The 22,337-nt window shown below is 44.2% G+C and overlaps 1 protein-coding gene across 4 annotated transcripts in view; it reads left to right on the top strand.

The window, feature by feature from the left end:
- Positions 1-14,666: 14,666 nt before the first annotated feature.
- The window catches only part of GOSR2 (golgi SNAP receptor complex member 2), a 20,349-nt gene continuing 12,678 nt past the window's right edge, over positions 14,667-22,337 (top strand). For 2 of the 4 annotated variants that reach the window (XM_025045632.1, XM_015588070.2), the window contains exon 1: positions 14,667-14,771. In XM_025045632.1, the coding sequence (XP_024901400.1) occupies positions 14,743-14,771 (29 nt within the window). In that variant the 5' untranslated portion in view covers positions 14,667-14,742. The other 2 variants (XM_025045633.1, XM_015588071.2) reach the window with 2 other exon arrangements.

Below are 22,337 nucleotides of genomic sequence, written 5' to 3'. Positions count from 1 at the left end.
CCAGAAAAAATGTGGGAAAGGACTTTTCTCTTTCCACTTCCCCACCTTCCCCTCTCCAGCAAATGCACAGATCAGAATATCACAAATGTCCACAGAAAAAGTTCCAAGCTCTTAACAACTGAAATCTTCGTAATATCAACTAAAAATATTTATACATTTTAAATAATTCCAATGCTTGTCTTGCTCTACTGCCCCAAAGACTTCCACTGCCAAGTTCAAGGGTCTTCCAGGTAGTGGGCTATTTGGTTGCTCTCCTTCCGCTCCGGACATGGCCCGTGCCTATGGCTGTTCTCATGAGACTTGGCCTTATCTCTGGCCCACTGGGGCCTCCAGCTACCTGACTATGAGGAGGGCACAGGTGAGAACTGTGGGGATGACAGAGCCAGAGGACAGTAAGAAAGGGTGAAGGGGCAAGAAGAAAGTAAGGAGGCAGGTGAGGAGAGACAAGCGAACGATAATGAAAGTCATGGGAGTTCCTGCCTTGTAGAATCTCAAAATTCAGGGAAGATCCTTTTCTAATGGAGTCAGCCATGAGAGAGTCAGACAATTGGATATTTCGACAGCACCCAGCATCCCTCAGGCATTACAACTCTCATACACTGCTGGTGGGAACAGAGAGTGGGGCAGCTGCTATGGAAAACTTTTTGGCACCGCCTCAAAATGTTAAACATAGAGTTACCATATGACTCAGCAATTACACTCCTAGGTATATACCCAAGAGAATCAAAACATGTGTCTGTACAAAAACTTGTACAGGAATGCTTATACGACACTATTCATAATAGTGAAAAGGTGGAAACAAACCAAAGTCTACTAACTAGTGAATGGATAAGCAAATGAGGTCTATCCATATGATGGGATGTTATTTGACCATCAAAAGGAAGGAAGTACTGATACATGCTACAACATGAATGAGCCTAGAAAACATTATTCTGAGTAAAAGAAGCCGGTCACAAAATACCACAAATTGTATGATTTCATTTATACGAAATGTCCAGAATAGAAAAATCCATAGAGACAGAAATAGAGTAGTGGTCGCCTAGGACTAGAGGGAGGAGGGGTGGGGAGTGATCACTAACCGATCACTATGGGTATGGGTATTCTGGGGGAGGTGATGAAACACTCTGGAATTAGATAGTGGTAATGGTTGTACAACTCTGTAAATATAGTAAGAACCACTGAATCGCACGCTTTTAAAGGACGAACTTTATTGCATGTGAATTCTACTCCACTAGAGTTGCTATTTAAAAATGCCAGGAAACCACTAGGCAAGTTGATTATTATCTTATTTAATCTTATAGTGATAAGGAGGTAGGCAGGTGGTCTAGTGGAGCAGTTAAGAGCATGGACTTTTCAGTCCAACTCAGAGAATATAATCCCAACTCTACCCTCTGCTAGTTGAGGGACTTTGAGCAAGTCCCTCAACCTTCATGAGACTCAGTCTTCACCTGTAAGACATGCACAGTAATCTGTATATTACACACACGGCACAGTGCCTGGAGCATGCAGACATCATAGAGATGCTTCCTTCACAATCTCCGCCCATTCTTTTCCACTTCGCGAGCCCCCTAAAGTACAGTCATCCTTAGAGGAGGAAGAAGGCGAAGGAGAAGGAGGAAGAGAAGGAGAAGGAGGGAGAGAAGGAGAAGGAGAAGGAGAAGAAACATTTATCAAAGAGTCTGCCACCTATTTCTCCCTGTCGACTTGTTCCTGTGTGTTCAGCATCACAGGACATGGCAGGGTGGGAAACTACAATTGTAGCCAATCACTATTAGCACTTTTGCAGCAGATTTGTTTGTTTGCTTCTTTGTTCGTTTTTATTTCATCCCAGAAAAGTGGTCTTGGCTGGAGAGATCATTAATTTATTCATTACTGAACACCATCTACAACTCAAGCTCTATGCTCTAGGATAGAGTGGAACCAAGACAGTCCAGGGTCTGGCCCTCATGGGCTTCTATACTAGTGGGGGAAGGTGGATGATAAAGAAGTAAACCTATAAGTAACGTATTCTCTGATTGGCTGTAATGAAGTCTCTGGGCTGGATGGAGCAAGATTTTACTACTGAGATGTCTCCTGGTGCCTGTGATGGACTCAGTTAGATAAGCAGCCTCCCTCCCTGAATGCTGCCTCATAGGCATCTTCTTCGTGGTTGGGCCACGTGGAGCACATGAAGTTAGGTGAATCAAACAAGATAATAATCAAACTTTTCCTTTGCTTTAGATCAAGCCCAGTCTTTGGCTATGAAGTGGGTCTGCAGAAATGAAGGCTCACAGTTGCCTACTTGTGCAAACCCTGTCAGAAACGGATGGAGGGAAAGTGTCTGTGCTGGGGAGGGGCAATGCACGGGAACAAACATTTTCCTCATACAGATGTAGGGTTTGGAGTAATTCAATGGACACCTAGATGTGTGTGTGTGTGTGTGTGTGTGTGTGTGTGTGTGTGTGTAGGACTGAGATAGAGAACGCTGTGGCAGGAAGTTTTCACTTGGCCAAGTTTTAACAACAAACAAGGAGCAGTTTGTGACCAAGCAGTCAGTCTAGAGAGAAAAACAAACAGACAGAACAGGGGGCTGACATAGCCAGAGATGGGTTTCCCAAGCTGCTCCTGGGATGGCGGAAGAAACACAAAATGCTGGGGTCTGGTTGCCAACAAACACTGCGAGCAGTCAGCTCTACCTTCTTCTAGGTAAAAGAACCTCAGTTCCTATGAGATACCCATCTTCCATAGGGAAGGGATCTCTACCTCCAGTTAAGGGGTAAATCCAGGTGTGATCATCCCTTTTCTCTTTTCAGATTAATTTGAGCCTGGGCAGGTGATGCAGTACTAGCCAATGAGAGTTGAAGGTAAGTTCTGCTTGGGCTTCTGGGAAAGGTCTCCTCTCTTTTAACAAAAGGAGAAACATTTCCTCTTATGTTTCAGTTATTTACAGTATTGGCCTGCAATACTTCAATGCATGGCAGCCATTTTGACACCATGATGTGAGCTGGCAGGCAGAAAGATAGGAAAAATTTTAGTTCTCAATGATGCATTGAGTCCCCGAATTGACCAATCCCAGAGCCTCTTCCTTCTGGCCTTCTTGCTATGTGAAATAAGTTTTACTTGTTACTTAAGCCATTTCGAGCAGGTATTTCAGGTATTTCTATCCTAATCAATGCTGTCTCCTTCACCGGAAAACAACATGAAGGTAAGGACCATGGCTTCTTCACCTCTGGATCTCCAGCCCCCAACACCAAGGCTGGCTGATTGTGGATTTTCAGCAGATGGATGGGTGGATGGGTGGGTGGATGGAGGGGTGGATGGATGGAGGGATGGATGGATGGATGGATGGATGGATGGATGGATGGATGAATGGATGGAGGGATGAGTAGAAGTATGGATCCATAGTATTTGTGCTGTTCCTGGAGCTCATCTCTCACAGAAACTTCGTCTCAGTATCTTCTCCAATACTGTCATTTTATCTTTGATTAAGGTCAGAGTGGGCTGAAGAGGCATGAAATCCCAAATTCAGGAGCCCTACATGAACCTTTCACATGAACACAGGCCTGAGTTCTGCCTGGGGCTGCAGAAAAACTGAGACGTTTCCAGAAAAGACCTCAGAAAGAGCCCCCTTGCCCAGGGTTTCCTGCAGAGCTCTGCCTCTCCTTTGGAGATAAGGTGCTCCTGTTTCCCAGAGCCACCTACCTGGGCCTCCACCACCCAAAACACAGAGCAGGAGCCGCCCACCCCCACCACAATGGAACCAGCTATGGGATCTTAGAACAGGCCTCCATATGTCCCAAAGCCTCCGTTTCTACTTTGGATAAAGGGGAATCACAGTGGCTCTAGTGAGGTGACCTTCTCAGACAGCCTGCATCACAGAGTCCAAAGATCTCATGTAAAGATGGTACTTGGAATAACCCACCCCGAGCCTGAGTGTGCAGCAGCAAGAAGATAGAATTTTATCCTGCTGAGTCACAAACTCATCGCTTTTGTACATATTCCACTTGTGTGAGAGAGCAAGCCCTGTGCGGAGTGGCATCTGTGGCTATGGAAGAGAAGGAAATGTATGGCCCTGTCTAAGGACTGACCCATGCATGACCTTGACTTCTTCGGCAATGAACATTGAAGTTAAGCCATCATTCCCATTGGTCCATTGTACCTTGCAGCCTGGGACAGCCTACTAGAATATCAAGAAGCAGCCAAGTCAATAACTGGTTGCCTCATCCCACAGCCCCTGGACTGTGTGTATATGTGGACTTGAGGGTAGGGGAAGCGGGGATGTGTGCCTATGAATATGTTCCCAGCCCTGCGAACCAGGGTCCTCCAAGGGACCTGTCCCAGTGTGAAGGAAAGACCCGCCCAGCAATGACGAAGTAGCTAGGACATCTTTCCACAGCATCTGGGAGGAACGGGCAGGGCCGGATGTGGGCCGCTGACCTTCTCCCTTCCTCCTAGAGAGGAAGCTCCTCCTGCAGCCACCTTTGTGCTGACCACGGGCGGTTACAAATGCGTTCCCTGCTTGTCTCTTCCTGAGCTATGAGGAGCAGCTCGCCCAGCCCAGCCCAGCCCCCACTCCTGGGGAAAGAGCTGCACACCCTAGCTTCTGACCAGTGCTGATGGGCGGGGCAGGAGGCAAAGACCAGAGGCCAAGCCAAGGCCTTCCCTGGGCCTCTTCTGCAGCTTTGCCCCCTCCCCTCTCCCATAAGAAAATAGACACAAGGTCAGCAAGGACTTCCCTGAATTGACAGGACAGAGCCTGCAAAAGGCCTGAGCCAGAGCCAGCAGTTGGATGGTGAGCCTCTGTGGGTGGGGAAGGTGGTCAATACATTTCATTTAACAAATCACTCCCATAGCATGTAGCATATGTCCTTTGTAACTATCACCTTATTTAAATCCCACAACAAACATATGAGTAAAGTGCCATCATTATGTCCATCTTACAAACGAGGAAATTGAGGCACAGAGAAGTTAAGCAGCTGGCCTGAGAGCACCCATGCAGTCAGTGACAGAGCCCAGATTTGAACTCAGGCTGCAGAGTTGATGCTCTTAATTAATATGCAACCCAAAGGTACAAAAATAAGAGTATTACTTGGGCATGTACTAGGCACTGTCATGGGGTCCTGTCTGGAACCCACCACTTGGGAGACCAGCATATAAATGTGCCACAGATATACTGCCATTAGGGCTATTTGGGTGATCAGAGCTATATTGTGAAGGTACCAAGGCCAGCTCTATTGTGAAGTGGAAGGGCAGGAGACAGAAGAATAAATTCCATCTGATAGCAGTACCCACTGTATGTCCTGCCAGATACTTTTCAATATATGATTTCATTTAATCCTTGCAAAAATCTCATAAGGAAAATGAAGGTCAGAGTAGACAGGTGATTTACCCAAGGATACACAGCCAGCCACTGGCCCAACCCAGGTCTCTCTGACAGCAAGGCCAGATGGCTTTCCACTACACCAGGAGCAGACTAGAAGCACTTGCCAATAAGGAAATGGGGCTCAGAGAATTCAAGTAACCTGCCAAGGCCAACAGGCAGCAGGGGGCTGAGGCAGGATTTACACAGGTCTTTCTGACGCCTAGATGAATAACTGCCAAGGCTTTGGGGTTAATCTTGGCCCTGTTGTTCTCAGGACTTCAGGCCACCAGTTGGGCCTCCCTTGGGAGGAAAGAGGAGAAGTCCATGCTCTTCTCCCACCTGGCAGGGAGAGCCTGACCGTGGCCATGAGCACTCGGGGCACTTGAGGCCAGCTGACCCTTGGTGCTTCAGAAGTGTGAGCCATATGCAGGTGTTAGACTCGGTTGGCAGGACAGTTGGTCCTCTGCTGTTAGCTGAGGGACCTTTCCACTCTCCAGCCCCAACTCTTGGCATAAATAAGGCTTTAGAGACTCCCATTGCAACCCAACTCTACTGATTAAAAAAAAGAAAAGATAGTAAAGATAGCTTCTCAAATTGTATGCTATTTTCTTAAAAGCAGGGGCAGACAAAAAGGCCCCACCAATTTCTATCTTGCCCTGGGCCCCCTAACCACAGCTCCAGTTGGGGGGTGGTGTAAGAGAATTCAGTCCCAACATTGTGGGTGAGCAGGAGGGGGCCCAGCCTGGGTTGCCGACCCCCTAATCCCCCACCAATGGAATGTGCTTGTTTCTAGGAGGCTAAGGTTTTGAGGGTGGGGGAGCTGCAGAAGTCCCCTTTAAAAAGCCAAACGTTCAGGCGGGCCTGTGGCCCTGCTGTTTGACGGTTCTTGATGGATGAGCCTCCGACCCTCCTGTCGAGCCTCCTTGTCGCCCCTCCTCATGCGCCCCCCTCACTCTGTGAGGTCTGGCTTGTGCAAGGAAGCCTGTCAGTGTTGGGACATGTTGGTCCCATGGCCTGCAGCGGGATGGAGGCCTCTGAGGGATGCCTGCTGTCTGGCCCTCTCCTCAGAGGGCTCCTCCAGCCCCACGCCTCAGGGTCTTGGGCGCTTCCCTTTCAAAGCTGCAAAATTATCGCCATTAATGCAGCTTGTCTCCCGAAGGCACTGAAAGTGGGATAAGGAGGACCTGGCTGCGGATCTGGCTTATTTAGAGCCGGCTAGGTGGGTGTGGAGTGGGGCTTTTACCGTGGGAGTCGGGGACTATTAAGACCACCCTGGGACTCTGATGAGTCCAGATCTTAGATCTCTATGGAGATAAGGCCTCTTCCTGGTCCCACTGAAGGAACTTTATTGGAGCCTGACAGGGTTGGGAGCAAGGGGAGCCACAAGTGAAGTTCCTAGGGTCAGCCCGCACCACTTGAGAGTAAATTCCTCCTTAACCTTTGTGTTCTTGGTACCTGGCTTGCCTCAGCCCAGTCCCGAAGCCCCGTTCTCCTCCAACAGAAAGCCTGCCTTGATTGCTCTCATACTCCAGACTGAGACTCTGGATTTGAGGGACCTAGGAGGAGCTTGTATGGAGGGGCTATTTGGTCTGGAGAACTGGGGACCTAATTTATGCATCAGCATGTGCCAGCCCTGGATGTCAGGTTGGGAGGGGGTGAGTGGATGGAAGAAGTACTATCCAGGTCAGCTCTCTGCCCTCAGGAGCCTGCAGGCTCTTAGGGGAGCCAAACAATATAGTCTAGACCAGCGCTGTCCAATAGAGCTATAGCACAAGCTACAAATGTAAGCCCCACGCTTAATTTTAAATTTCTAGATGTAAAATTTAAAAGGGAAAAAGAAACAGGTGTAATTCATTTTATAACATCTTTTCAACGTGAATCAATGTAAAAAGTATTGAAATCTTTTATGTATTTTTGTACTAAGTTTTTGAAAGCCTGCGTGTATCTTACATTTACAGCCCAGGTCGACTTGCACTAGCCAAACTTTAATTGCTCAACAGCTAGTGTGACTAGTGGCTAGCATATTGGACAGCACAGCTTGAGGCCATGTATCTTGGGCCATGGGTACAGCATCTTCATTTCAAGGAGAGAAAAAAACAGGATGCTCCAAGGCATGGCAGATTTGGTGGCCTTGGAGAAGGGCTTAGAGATTCTTTCTTGGAGACTTTTCAATTCCTGCTCTTCCAGGATCCCTCTCTGCAGGGCATTGCTATGTGTGTGTCACCCAAGACGCAGTGTGAGGTAGAGAACTGAGAACTGGACTGGAGTCAGAACATGCAGTTCCAGTCCGAGCTACGCTTTGAACTCTGTTTAATGTGGGCAGGTCACATCCTCTCATTGGGCCTCAGTTTTCTGTGGGGAAATGAGCAGGCTGATTGGCTCTTAGTTAATCAGTTATCAAGGACATGGAAGGAAATTACTCAACACCCCTGCCTTTCACCCCCCCACCTGAAACCCTGAGGACTCATTGAATGGCAGAGATGAAAGGGGATATCATAGGGGCTCCTGCATTCTTAAGGCAATCCCTATGGGGCTGTAGAATAGAGAGCTTCTAGGTTGGTACTTTTTGCTGGGTCCCACAAAGTTGCCACCTGCCAAAAACAATCCCACCTGCACACAGGCCCGCCATGCCTCGAGTTAATTCATGGATGTATATTGAGCCCTCCAGCAAGCCAGATCCTCAAAATACCACTGCTCTAGAGGCTCATAAGGCAGGGTAAGGCATCCTCTCCTGACACGTTGATGGAGATTCCTGGGAACATTCTCTTTAGCCCACTGCCTCACCAGCCTAGGTTAGTCAAGCAGATTCATTGAAAGACGAGAGCAGGTCTTTGTCCTCAAGAAGCTTATGATCTAACCTGGAGTCAGATTGTACATGGAAAGCCAACACTCCCAGGAAGTGAATGCTGAGGTTCAAAGAATGATAAAGACAAGAGGGTGAAGGGGCTGTGACAGGATAGGTGGTCAGGAAGCCTACCGGAGGGATCTGAGCCAGTTTGCAAGAGGGGACAGATCACTTCAAGGAGCCAGCACAGGTCCACAGGTATTAAGCACACAGTGTGTTTGGACACTCCAAGTAGGATCGTCACTTGAGCCCATAGTTGGGCAAGCAAGCAGAGACTCCAGATTTGGGAGTGGGAGGTGGGTCAGTCCAGGAAAGCTGAGTTCCAGGATGAGGAAGTAGTAGAAAGGATGATGGTTCCTGAGCAAGAGATATGCATAAGGTGGTATTTTAGGCAGGTGAATCTGAAGGCAATATACCTGGAGAGGCAGGTGGGCCAGGGAACAAACACTGGAGGCAAGAAACTCACTCAGGAGGTTGCACGACAATCACTGTGACAATAACTAACACTCAAATCCTGTGGAAAGCCCTCATTCTCCTTCTCCTTTAATCCTCTTTCAACCTAGTGAAAACGTAAAGTGGGTATTATTGGCCCCATCTAATAGATAAAGAAACTGAGGCTCAGAGGAATTAATTGATTTGTCCAAAAGGACCAAGTTAGAAAGTCAAATTCAGGCTCTCTGTTATCAAATCCTAAACTCTGCCTACTACTCCAGGCCTTAGTGGTCCAGGAAAATGGGGATCCAAAAGGGAGAGACAGAGACAACCAAGGAAGGCTGCCTGGGTGGGTGTGTGTGTGTGTGTGAAGTATATTTAGAGGAAAGTAGAACTCACTTACCAAACATCCCTCAGAAATTTTCACACTTAAACACTGATCTGGTGCATCTGGCCCAACTGATGCTGAAATGCCCAGGCTGGGAGTCAGCAAGGCCTGAGTTCAGGTCTTAACTGGCCATTTACCCACTGTGTAACTTGGGGCATTTTACTTAACCTCTCTGAGCCTCAGTTTTCTCATCTATAAATTAAGATATCTGCACACAGAGGCTTTGTAAGGAATGAATGGGATCATTAGAATTAAGAGCCCAGAGAGACCGAGTTCTCAGTCAGTCTTTCAAGTCTAAATTAAGCCAACCCATTGCTCCGCCTCCTTTCCTTCTTGACACACGGCCTCCTTTCCTTCTCCCTGACAATTAACCAGGAGACCACCACCCTCCCCCTGCAACTGCTCCCAACCTCATGCTACCTCTACCTTCCTCAGACCTCTTCTCCTCCCAAGGGTGCTCACACACGCACCCTGCTCCATATGGCCCAGGGAGCAGGGGACTCAGAGGCATTTCTGCAGCCTGGGAGAGGGCTTCCTAGAAATTGCACTGAGCCCCACAAATGCTCAATGACCATGGGAATCACGTAACAAGCAGAAGAGTCAGACCTTTGCCCTGGCCCCTACTCACAGGTGATGGGGTTAATCAGAAATTCTCAGGGCTGCTGATGAGGGTCCAGCTCCCCCATGACCTGGGGACACATTAGTCAGTGATAAGTGGGGCTTTCCAGCCCCTTTTATCGTGTTTACAATACATTGGCTCTCCTTGGACAAACCTTGCTCCCCCACCTTGCTCCTGGCTGTTATGGCTACATGAGACAATTTGCTGATGGACTCTCCGAGGAGGGCAGCTTCCCGGGAGACCCCTCCCCACCTCCCACAGCACCTGGGGCAACATCCCCTCCACCTGGTGGGTCCTGGTAGGGGCTACAGATGCTTGTTTTTCCCAGCTCATTGTAGCCTCTGAGTTAGGAAATGTCATCTTTTCTGTCTGCTTAGCTTTAATCGAAGGGTTTGGGGAGCAAACTCAGAGGCAGATTATGTTTCTCTGGCTTTGGGGGTTGACTAGGGTTTTGTTGCTGTTCAAAGCAGAAGCCATTAGAGGCATCCTACTTATCTGTGGCAAGGCCCTCTTTGGGTCAAAGAGGCAGGATGATACGGAGCTACCTGGAGGGCAGTGTGTGACTGCAGCCAGGACTTAGTTCCCCTTTCCCACAGTCAGCTTAGGAAAGCAAGTTAATTTCTCTGCAACTTAGCATGCTTGTCTAGAAAACTAGGATCGTGAAGCCTGTCCTTTCTCCCACCAGGTGGTTATGAGCACAGAATGAGAAATGGTCGTAAAAGTGCTTAAAGAGAAGGCATTTTATTCAGCACTCTGCTCTGATTTCAAGTGACAACTCTTTCAGCAAGAATGGCTCTGCTGATCAGTCTATAACTGCCTAAAAGTTAACTTTCAAATAATTCTAGGCTTCTGAAGTGGTAGGCAGGTAGAATATTTGGGAGAGTGAGTTGACTAAGTGGAGTCTGTTTCAAGTCAACAGATATTTAACGAGCACCTACGTTGTAACAGTCACTGAGCCAGATGCTGGAGAAATGCAAGAATAAAAAGATACAGGTTAGTGGACAGAGAATTGTGACACCTGTAACAAATGCTGAGAGGGAGCACCAGGTGCCAGAAGAGCATGGGGGACGAATGACAACCCAGCCTGGACAACAGGAGCACACCCCAAGGGAGATGAAACCAGAGCTGAGACTTGAATGAGTGGGAGTTAACCAGGCTTGAGGCAGAGGCGAGGGTGTTTGAACAATAGGGAATAGTATGTGCAAAGGCCAGAGGACACTAAGGCCCTTGTGAGAAGAGCTGCAACTGCTCTAGTTTAGGATGGGGGAAATGGCCAGGGATGTGGCCAGTAAGGAGGGCTCTGACTGCCAAGTGTGTTTCTTACTGTGTTCTGTAGGCACCAGGGAGCTATCAAAAGGCTTGACGTATATACGACATCAAATCTCTGTGTTAGACAGATCTTTTGGGCAACACTGAAGAGGATAATTGGAAAGGGAAGGGAGTGGCTGAGGAATGATGAAGGCCTTTCAACAAGCTCTCACAGTTTAGTAGAGGAAGTGAGACATTCACAGCTGGCACCAATTATGTGAGGTGGCGCACGAGCTTTGGCACAGGTGGGATAGACAATAGGGCCAAGGGGTGGGGGACAGGAGGAAACAGGAAAAGAAGGTGCACTGGGAGGGGGCAGAGCCCAGGGCAGACAGAGTACAGGGAGCACTGAAGGTTTGGTAGAAGGGATAACAGAATTATACTATTCAATTTGATAGAGTTGGCCGGAGAGACAACAGATTAACATAGTTTCAGAGATAAGAATTGTTTCATCAAATTGGACAGACCAAAAAATGCTTCAGAGGCATATGTTTCAAGTTTATCAGACTATGAAAGGAACAGACAGGCTGACTACAGATTGGTTCGTCAAATCCCAGAACTGTAGAACTGTGGGGGCACCTCTTGAAGTTCAAATAAAAGGTGAGAGCATGAAGTCAACTTAGTGATTTCCCTGAAATATTTTTGATTCCATTACCGAAGGCTCAAAGCCCTCCAGAAAGTCTCCAAGGCCACAAGACAGAGGCAAGACTCTGCTTCACCATTCCAGCTTCGTCTTTCTCTACAGCAGAAACCCTCTGCTCTAACCTAGAGAAACCACACAGACTGGCTCCTGAGACTATCTACAGCCTTCCAACTTTACCTCTCTGCTTGCCAGAAATGCCTTGTGCCTGCTTCTCCGTATGTCTTAATCCTTCTTGTGTTTTAAGGTCCAACTGAAATCCCATCTCTTCTAGAAAGTTTCCCTTTATCATCCAATTCAAAGGGATTTCTTCCTTCTCTGCATTCTGACAGAACTTAATTATCTTTATTACATATTACACATTTATACATTGTCTTGCACTGTTACCTTTTCATAACCCCTGAACTCTATCTCCCCAACTACATGATAAACATTTTAAGGTCAGGCAGAGGCTTAGCTGGGCAATTTTTCTCTTCCATATGGAGTCTGTAGAGATCACTTGGTGAGATTTAACAGGTGGATAGACTAGTACAGAAAATACAAGATATCTTTACTTACATTTCCGGTGCCTTGGCTGGAAGACTGGGCTCAGCTGGGAATAGTACACCAGAATAGTAGGGTTAGCAGCATCTTCTGCCCTGTATGGGGCTCCCCACTTCCTCTTGGTAAAGATAGTCATTCTGTCCCTCCACAGGCTTTGCACCACGTGTCAGGCAGTCCTCCAGAGGTGGCCAGGCCTCTCTTCTCCACTAGAGATCATTGCTCTGTGATGCAAACTGACTTTTAAAATCAACGTCCTTTCTTTTTTCTGATCAATGTAGTGACCTTATGAGCCACTAGGTCAGTCTTAAACTGGTCCAGGTAAGGGCCAGATATTTCTTGCATGAATGTGACTTCTTTTGCTCCACCTAGCCTATTCACTCCTTCCCTTCCACCAACTAGTTTCAGGGGTGGAAAGCAGGGGTGTAGTCAATGCTGAAAGAGATCAATTCTAGGAATGTAGTGTTAAGGTCTAAAATATTCAAGAAGACATGGTTGGAAGATATATTATTGTACATTTGCACTACAAAATTCTGAACAGTATATTATTATTTATATTTCCCTGCACACTCTAGGCAAAACTTGCCATTACCTCTACCCCACACTCACCACATAGTATTCTAATTATCTGTGTAGATCTTTCCCTCACAGTATATTCAATAACTTTCTATGGCAACCTGATGTCTTACTCATCTTTGTACTCCAGCCCTTGCATTATACTTCATACATAGTATGAGTTCAGTGAGTATATGTAAGATGATTCATGAAAAGAGACCACTGGACTAAGTCCAATGAACTCTGGTAAGCCTAGAAAACAGTTCTAGAAGAAGAAAGGAGAAGTCGGAAGGCAGGTCACCCATAGAAAATGTCAGCAATGTAAATCAATTGTTTGATCAAGTGGTTTAGACATAAGAAAAAATGAGATAGAAGTTAGCAAGATGGGATAGAAGATAGCAGCATGATGGAGAGAGAGAATTTTCTTCTTTTCAGAGGAAGGCTTAAACACACATAAAGGCCTAAGCACTGAGAGGCAGAGAGGAGGTCCTCTGGATTTTAATTTATCTGCTTTACTCATCTGACAGAAATGCTGTGAGGGTTAAAGAATAAGATATAGGCGTAAACATTCTTTGAGAAAAATTTAAATTTCTATCCAACTTTGGATAGCTTCCAACTACCTATAGAATAAAAATCTATAGACAAAATCTAAGCATAATATTTAAGATCTCCCAAGATCTGGCTCCAATGTTCCTTCTAATTCTATTATTGACCCAAGCACTCTAAACCCAGCCATAGAAGATCCATGTTCTTTCCTTTATTTCCCTTTGCTCAGGCTATCCTCTCAGCCTTAAATCTCCTCCCCTTCATCTCCACTAGGCCAAAACAATAAACATTTACAGAGTGGTAGTGTGTGCAAGACACTGTTAAAACTCTATTGATTCTTGAAGGCCCTATTATTGTTTTTTAATCTATGACACTTCTTGCTCTTCTCTAGGGAAATGGTCCTTGGTATCAATCATAGCACTTAATATACCTGATAATATAGCTGGAGAGCATGATTAGCCCTCACAACGTACTATAAGAGATGAGAGATTTGAGGGCTGTGTCTTTCTTGTATTCCTAGCCCTAATATCTGTGCCTTATAATAGGTGTTCATTAATAAATAAATATTAGAATACATGGAAAAATGTCAGGGAAAGAATGTATATGGGTGGACAGTCTCTTGGGGCACTGGGTGGGATCCAGGATATAGGAAAATAGTAGCATCAACTTGTCAAAGGAAGAGGAACGTCTCCTCCCTTGGGAGGAACTGCAGATAAGCCTGGGAGAATTGAAATGGGTTAAGCCTATGTGGAGAAGCCAAAGTGTCCAAATTCTTCAAGACCTAACTCAAATGCCGCCTCCTACATTGTCCTCCCTGAATCTCTTACCAGAGCTGACCCCAGCTTGGCTCAGTATCTTTGAACTTTCTACCTGTAGACATTAATTTGTATACGTATTTTATTTGCTTTCCTGGACCTCTTTAAAGGCAAGAGGAACCTGATCCCCAGTCCCTACCCCTCCACCTCCCGCCCCGCTAGCATATTTGACACATAGTAATCACTCATTCAATACGGATTTACTGGAGGGATAAACGGGGTGGGTGGGGCAAATGAGCAAATTTTTGATGGAAGCTTGTGCCAGAGACTCCAGTGAAGGGCGAAATCTCCAGACCCACAATTAAACAGTTTAATGCGAAGCCAAGAAGGAACCCTCCTAGCTTTCCTCTAGCATGCACAAGCAAGTATCCACCCATTAGCTTCCAACCCTGCTCTGAGGACCTCACGTCAGTACTCTGCAACTGCCCTTGCGAGTGCCTGATTCAATGCTGAAGACAGACTCTCGCCAAAACCTGTACCTCCTTGTCCTCCATCTGAGGTCGAACCTCTGACTACACTTAACCTTTTTTTCCCGGCCTCTTTTCTTGATTCCTTCCTTCTCTCGTAACCACCACCAGTCAGGCGTGCGTAGGGGTGGCCCTAGCCAGTAAGGGAGGGCGGGTCCTACGACCGGAAGCCGGAAGCCGGAAGTCTGAAGGGGATTGTGAGTACGTGGTCTGTGGAAGCCGGACCGGACCTGCGGGGTCGGCGACATGGAGCCGCTGTACCAGCAGACGCACAAGTGAGGGCCGCGTCGGGGAACGGGCGGGGCGAAGCCGGGCCGGGTGAGGCCGGCCTGCCGAGCTGAGGTCTTGGGCACCTGTCTGTGGAGGCCGAGTCTTTCCGCGGGCACTGTCGGGGGCAGCTCGGAAGTGCTCCATCCCCGGCGGGAAGCCCAGGTCAGCGGCGGACAGAGGGTCAGGCCTGGGGCCCAAAACGTTGGGCCATTTGGCTCTTGTGTTACTCGAGGCCGTGACTACCTACTGGGTAGACTAGGTGAAGAGAAGTTGCACTTACGGGTTATAATACTTTGCCCCGCACCTGCCAACTCAGTGCTCCGGGTTGGTAGAGTTTGTGGGGAGAAAGAGTCCCAGCACATGGAATTTACTGTTTAGTTGAAGAGTCAAGTGACTCATGAAAAAAAGCTAACGTGTGGCAGGATGGGATGGAGGGTAAAATGAGCGATACAAACAGAATCAGCTTAAGCAACTTAGAAGGATCCATCCATCACTGGACTAATATCATTAGAAAAAGTTTCATTACAGCTCGCAGCTCCTAAATGATATCAATGCCTTCTCTTGACTGACCCTAATCTTGTTGCTGCTACATTATGATTTTTTTCTTTTATGCTGATTTGGTTTATGCTAAAGACCATATTTTTGTGGCACAAAGAAATTGCTGTACAAATAGCATTCAGTATTATTATTTGTTAATTATATCTAGTTATAGGTTACTTTTAAGGAAATTGAGTTTTGATTTAGCTTCTCATAACTTAAATTCTTTGGTAGTGTCCTTTATTCATATTGTCATGCATTTTTGGAACTTGCTTAGGTACATAGTTGAGTTGGGTAAGAGGGACCATGCCTATCCTATTATTTTGGAAAAACTTTTATGATTTTTTTCATTTTTATTGTGGTAAAATATATGTAACAAAATTAACCATTTTAACCATTTCTAAGTGTACAGTTCAGTGACATTAAGTACATTCACAATGTTGTGTAACCATCACCACAATCGATTTCCAGAACTTTTTCATCAGCCCAAAGAAACTCATGTATCCATTAAGGAGTACCGCTGCATTCCTCCCTCTTTAAGCCCATGGTAACCTCTTTTCTATTCTCTCTGAATTTGCTTATTCCAGTTATCTCATGTAAATGGAATCATACAATATATGTCCTTTCGTGTCTGGCTTATTTCACTTAGCAAGTTTTCAATGTTCATCTACATTGTAGCATGTATCAGAATACCATCCCTTTTTATGGTTAAATAATCCTGTATGTACACACACATGCACACACACCCCCTGCCCCCACATTTTGTTATCTGTTCATCTGCTGATATACACTTGGGTTGTTTCCACCTTATGACTGTTACAAATAATACTACTATGAACACTGGTGTAAATCTGTTTGATTACCTGTTTTCAATCTTTTAGAGTATATATCTATACCTGTCCTATTTTAACAACTTTCAAATTTATGTTGTAGTTTCATCCTGATGAAAATAGAATAAAATAGAGACCCACCTTCCTAATGAATTCACAGCAAAAGAAATACATCAGAACATTAGGGATAAGAGGATAATGATTCTCTTACTCTTTCATTTTCTAGTTTATGGGTTTCTTTTTACTTTAGTGATGAAGTGTTTGGTTTGGGTGGGTGAAAATATGGAACTTTATAATGATGTTAAAATGACAGAATTTACTCTTACACTGGAGAGCCCTATTCTCATATAAAAATTAAAGAAAAGGACTTAAAAAACAAGACCAATGAGTCAGTTAAAAATGGAATGTATCAGAAAATTACATCTACCTAAGATCTACCTAAGAATGGGTAGATCTTTTACCATAGTAAGGCACAGTGGGCTGAGTGCCTAAAAGTTAATCTGTACAGTCTCATCTGGTTAGTTGATTAAGTTAAAGGATGTTGTTAAGGAGGCTGTGACCAGTTTATTTTCAAGAATAGTTTTATTTAGAGAGTCTCAGACTATACTTCGTGTCAGTGCAGCAGGTAGCTGATCACAGAGAAATCTAGATAGCTCAATTCTGCACAAACTTAGGGAGAAGAGAAATACTAAATGGTTTCCCAAACAAGATTTGTGGAATATAGATGAAGTACTTAACTCTGCAGGCCTTCAACAAACAACCTGCCCTTGGACTCTATAGCAGAGCTCACCAACTTTTCCTGTTAAGGGCCAGATAGTAAATATTTTAGGCTTTGCGAGCCGTACGATCTCTGTGGGAGCTACTCCTCTCTCCCGGTACAGCACAAAAACAGCAACAAACAACATGTAAACAAATGGATGTGAAATTTTATTTACAAAAACAACTGGGCCAAATTTGATCTGTCACTATTAGGCCCTCTACTATGCAGTCACTCATTCAGCGAATGTTTTTTTGAGCTGGTAATTGTCTTTAAAAGGAAACACATGGTGTCCTGTGAGCATCAGAAATTAACTTCTGCAATTGCTGAAATTAATGATTGTAGCTGAATTGACAAAGCAGTAAGTGAACATATTAATTTTACTGGAACTTTGAACCCAACTTGTTATCTCTTGCCATGTCCCTGAAAATACATTGCAGTTAGATAAACGTTTAAGGTAATGTATCTTAAAAACTCCTGAACTGCTTGAACAATGAATGGAGAAAAAAATGAAAAACAGAATAAACATTAGAATGAACTTTATAGAGAAGCCAATAGCCAGGCTTCTATTTTTGAGATCTCAGTGGAGGTGCCGCATTTGCCCCCTTTGTAGTCATAGAAGTTCTGATTCCGTAGGTATGGAACACAGTTTATTTTTTAATAAACTCCGCAGGTGACTTTGATGAGCATCTGGGTTTAAGAACTATTACCTATGTCAAGACCAGTTTTTCCATTCCTTTGTTTGTTTGTTTTTGATTTTACCTTCTGATGAAAGGCTAACTCCTGTATAAGAGAGGCAAAGTGAGTGAGGTGAAAATGGCACAGCATTTTCATATTGCATTTGAATCTCCTGCCCGTTAAATAATTGTGATTATTAATATCCCTGTTTTATAATTGAGGAAGTCGAGGCACCGAGGAGTTAAATGACTTGTTTGGTATTCCTCAGCTAATATATAGTCGAACTATAGCTTCAACCCAGATCTTTTAATTCCAAAACCTTGTTTCCTGCTTATGGTTTAAATTTCTTCCTAGATCTTCTACAGACCCTTTTTAAAAAATCAGCAACAGTGACCCTTGCTTACTTGCAACTAGGTCTGTGCTTGGTAATGATGTCACCCAAGCCCACTATGGGCCCTGTGCTAGACAGGACTAGAACTTCTGATTTCTAGTGTCCACACTCCCAGATTATACTTGGCATATCATCTGTTGCTTACTGGCTTCGAGTATGTTGTTTGAATTCCCAGTTCAGTTTAAAACAGATTGTCCAGTTGGCACGTGGTAGTTTCCACCATGCCATGCATACTTGCTTTGTTGGTTTGCATATATTTCCTCTCAGGCATAAAACATGGAGATTGTAATCACTTTTCTAGTTCATTCGAAGCAAATAGAGATTGGATGGGAAAAGTCAGTAATGTTTTTCAGCAACTTCTTAAAGTTTATCCTTCTTAGCTTAGAAAATAGTAAAAGCCAGCTGAGTGTTTATGGAGTTTTGTGGATGTTGACCTCATCTCTCCCATTGTTCTCATAGAATTTAAGAATTGGAAGGGACTGGCAAGATGTCCCATTCCAAGTCACTTTGGTCAAGAAGTCTCTGTAAAACCCAAAGCAATCCATGTACACTGCTTTTAAACATGCAGGAATTCCCCCCCGCCCACACAAACCTTTTCTTGAAGAGAGAGATCATAATTGGTTTTGGTTGTTTTGTTTCCTTGTATTAAGCTGAAATCTGTCATCTTGAAATTTGTACCTTTTGGTCCTGGGTCTCCCTTAAGGAGCAGCAACAGAAAGCAAGCCCATTCCTCGTCCTGTAGGTCAAGTCTAGAGAATCTGAAGAGCACCAGCTGTGCCATTTTACATTTGTTTTTTCACTTCTTTTCCAAGAGGTTTATTACTAATTCTTTTAACCATTCCTCTTCATGACTTCTAAACTTCCCTAGTCATCCTGTTCATCTCGCATTGGGGGAAACCTTTAACAGATGGCTCCTAGAATTAAATGGTATTCCATAGTGTGCATTTGGATATTTTTTTTTAATCTAAAGTCAAAAAACTTTTTATTGACAAATTTCACCTTACTGTTTTAGCCTAAATGGGAAATGTGACTGTTTTGTTGTACACTATCCTAATCCCTCATTTAGCACAGAACCATGTGTAAATTTCATAAACATAAGTTGACTTTTTAAAAATACTGAACAAAACGGAGCCGAAGGCGGTGCTGTATTGGAATACTGAAGATCAATCTGTAGTATCATTGAGCCATATTTATCGTAAGGTATCATGTGAAACTATCAAATGCTTGTTGAAATCAACATAAACTTACTGTGGTCTCAGTGTATTGCTTCTTTCCCACTATGGACACACCTGTGGTTTTATTTTCCTCTTGCCCATGGACCGTTGTGATTGCAAATGAATTGTGCTGAATGAATGAATAAATGACTGAATGAGTAAATAAATGAATGACAATACTTGTTAGATCATTGATTCTTAACATCTGAAAAAACTATTATATTTAGTTATTTTATCTATAAAATATTTCAAACATACAAAAATAGGGAATAACATAACATGTGTCTAAGGACTCATGTTTAATACACATGCTTCAGATCATCGATTTAAAGATGGTAGTAGAATCGAAAGCTCCCACACCCTAAGGACATATTCCTAGAAGTGGAATTCTGGGTCATAGGATATACACATATTCGACTCTATCAGTTACTGTCAGAAAGCTATTAAAAGTGTTTCTAACAGTTTATAATTCTGCCATATATGAGAGTTCTAGTTCCCCACGTCCTTAAAGTTGAAAATGTTTGTCTGATGGGAGAAATGTGGCATCTTATTGGTTTTAATTTGCATTTTCCTGATTACTAGTAAAGTTGAGTATCTCTTTATATATTTATTGAATATTTAGGTTTCCTTTTCTGTCAGTTGCCCTTTGCCCATTAAAAAAAATTGCTTTGTTTGACTTTTCCTATTGATTTATAGCAGTTTGTTATATATTCTGGACATTAGTCCTTTGTTATCTGCTGCAGATATCTTCCAGTCTCCATCTGTCTTTTTTTTTTATGGTTACTTTGGTGTAAAAAAGTTTTTTGTTTTAATTTAGTCAAATGTATAAGTCTCATGTGGTATGTGGTGGTTTGGGAGGGTAGTTTTGTTTTTTTTGTCTCATTTAAGAAATCCTTCTTTAACCTGAAGTCATAATATGTACTCCTGTATTTTTCAAAAAGTTTTAATGCTTTGCTTTTTACTTTTAGGTTTTAAACTATCTTGAGTTTATTTTTGTATATTACGTGAGGTATCTTTTTTCCATATGGATGACAAATTGGGCCATCAGCATTTAGTGTAGTCCATTGTTTTCCCACCAATTTATGTCGCTAAGTTCCCAATATGTCGGGCTGTTTCTGGCCTTTATTCTTTCCTCTTGAGTCAGGATTAGGGTTTAGAGCTTATCTATTGTTGTCTCTCCCTGCATGCTATCATATTGTTTTAATTCTTTCTTTATAATAGTCTTAATGGCAGATAGGACAAGTCATCCCTTTTATACCTATTCAGAGTGTCTTGGCTGTTATTTGCCCCCACCCCCCCTTTTTAATTATGTTCCTATTCCTGCCAATAATGCCACCAGTTTTCAGATTTGCTCTGTTAAGCTGCCATTGAAAATTTACCTCACTGCCTATATCCAGGCTTTTAGTAAAGTCCTAATTCTCTTTTCTATCAGCGTTACCATCCATTCGTCTATAGCTGATCCAGATGTTGGCTCCTCAAGCTGCATTCCTACATCTGCCTCCATGTCTCCATGTCTAGAATTTTTGAACTTTCTTTACCGAAGTAGCAGTCTGGCCTCTCAGACTTTAACAATGATTTTTAGTTGCCTCTCAGGGCTACAGGTGTGACCCAGGAGCACTCTGGGAGTCATTTGAGGGGTGGCCTTGCTTCTGGTGCCATGGGTCATGTTTAGAGGCTACAGGGAAACCCTAGAAAAGACTAGAGGCAAGTTGAAACCAAATTTGGGCTCCTGGCTTGCGTCGGTACCTTAGGGCCACAGTGTGGTGCTTATGGCAGAAAGTGATTGCAGACCTTTCACTCAAGAGGTGGAGATGATATAAGAACTCAGCCGGCCCCTTCCATGTGGCTCTAACATAGAGAGGCTGTAAGCACCAGGAGGCAGTTGTTGGGGGTAGCATAAGCAGAATTCCAAGGACTAATCCCAGGGGCCACAAGGAACGGTTCTGAGGGTGACCTTGGCCAAGCCCTGAGGAGCCTCCAGGGAATGCTCTAGGGGCCTGATGCCTGGGACCATGCCAGAGGTCCAGGGTACAATGTTACATTTCCATTGAGATGGCAGTTGCCTCATTTCCAGGGAAAGATGTTTACCCGGCAGGAGATTCCTATCTTTGAGGGCCTTCCTCCAGTGGTTTCCTCCAACTAACTGAGGGTGACCTTGGCCAAGCCCTGAGGAGCCTCCAGGGAATGCTCTAGGGGCCTGATGCCTGGGACCATGCCAGAGGTCCAGGGTACAATGTTACATTTCCATTGAGATGGCAGTTGCCTCATTTCCAGGGAAAGATGTTTACCCGGCAGGAGATTCCTATCTTTGAGGGCCTTCCTCCAGTGGTTTCCTCCAACTAATCGCCCATCCCCTTCTCCCCTTTGACTCTGACTCTTTCAGACAGGCCAGCCTGCTTATAATCCTCATGACATGCCTTACATACCTTTTTGCATATCATTTTCTTAGTATTATATTAGGCCTGTGATGGGAGATTTTGAGGGTGGTGCTAGATGATTGGCATGTGAGGTCATTTTTATTGACATTGGCTATTATATAACCCTTTGCCTACTGTGCATGCGGTTACCCAGAATTCAGTCTGTTATAGTTAGATTCATGAACTCCAGGCATATGCATGATATTATAATGATAGTATAATGAGATTAAGATTATAGAGAGGTTAGGGTAGTACTAACTGCACAAGTGCTTGTGGCTGGGCCAAACCAGCCACTCTTTTATTGCTCTTCTTTGAGCCTCAGGATATAGGGGTAATTTGTAACCATAAAATGGGAGTTCTAGGGAAGTCTGAGGGGAGAGACCTTCATTCTCCAGTTGCTCATGTCTACCTAACTACCAAATAATATAATTTTATTATTTTTAAAGAAGAAATCCAAATATAAGTAAAATATGTTTATTATTTATATTTTGGCAATTAATTTTCTTTTATCACTCTATAGGCCAACATTAAGTAAACTCAGATCTAGATTGTGAGGGTACTTTGCAAACTCTTGTCTAGGCTTTGTGGTGACTGCTAGCTGAAGGCGATTGTCTCTATTGCATTATAGTTACAAAAAAAGGAATGATTAGGACTTCATTAGGGAAACTCTGCAAATAAATTCCATTAAGTATCTCTTGGATACAAGGCCACAGACCTAGACCTTGACTACATGAAATTTGTCACGTA

This window comes from Pteropus alecto, unplaced genomic scaffold, assembly GCF_000325575.1.
Source record: "Pteropus alecto unplaced genomic scaffold, ASM32557v1 scaffold313, whole genome shotgun sequence".
Classification (NCBI taxonomy): Eukaryota; Metazoa; Chordata; class Mammalia; order Chiroptera; family Pteropodidae; genus Pteropus; species Pteropus alecto.
The sequence above is the reverse complement of the archived record's forward strand: the minus strand, read 5'-3'. Positions and strand labels throughout refer to the sequence as shown.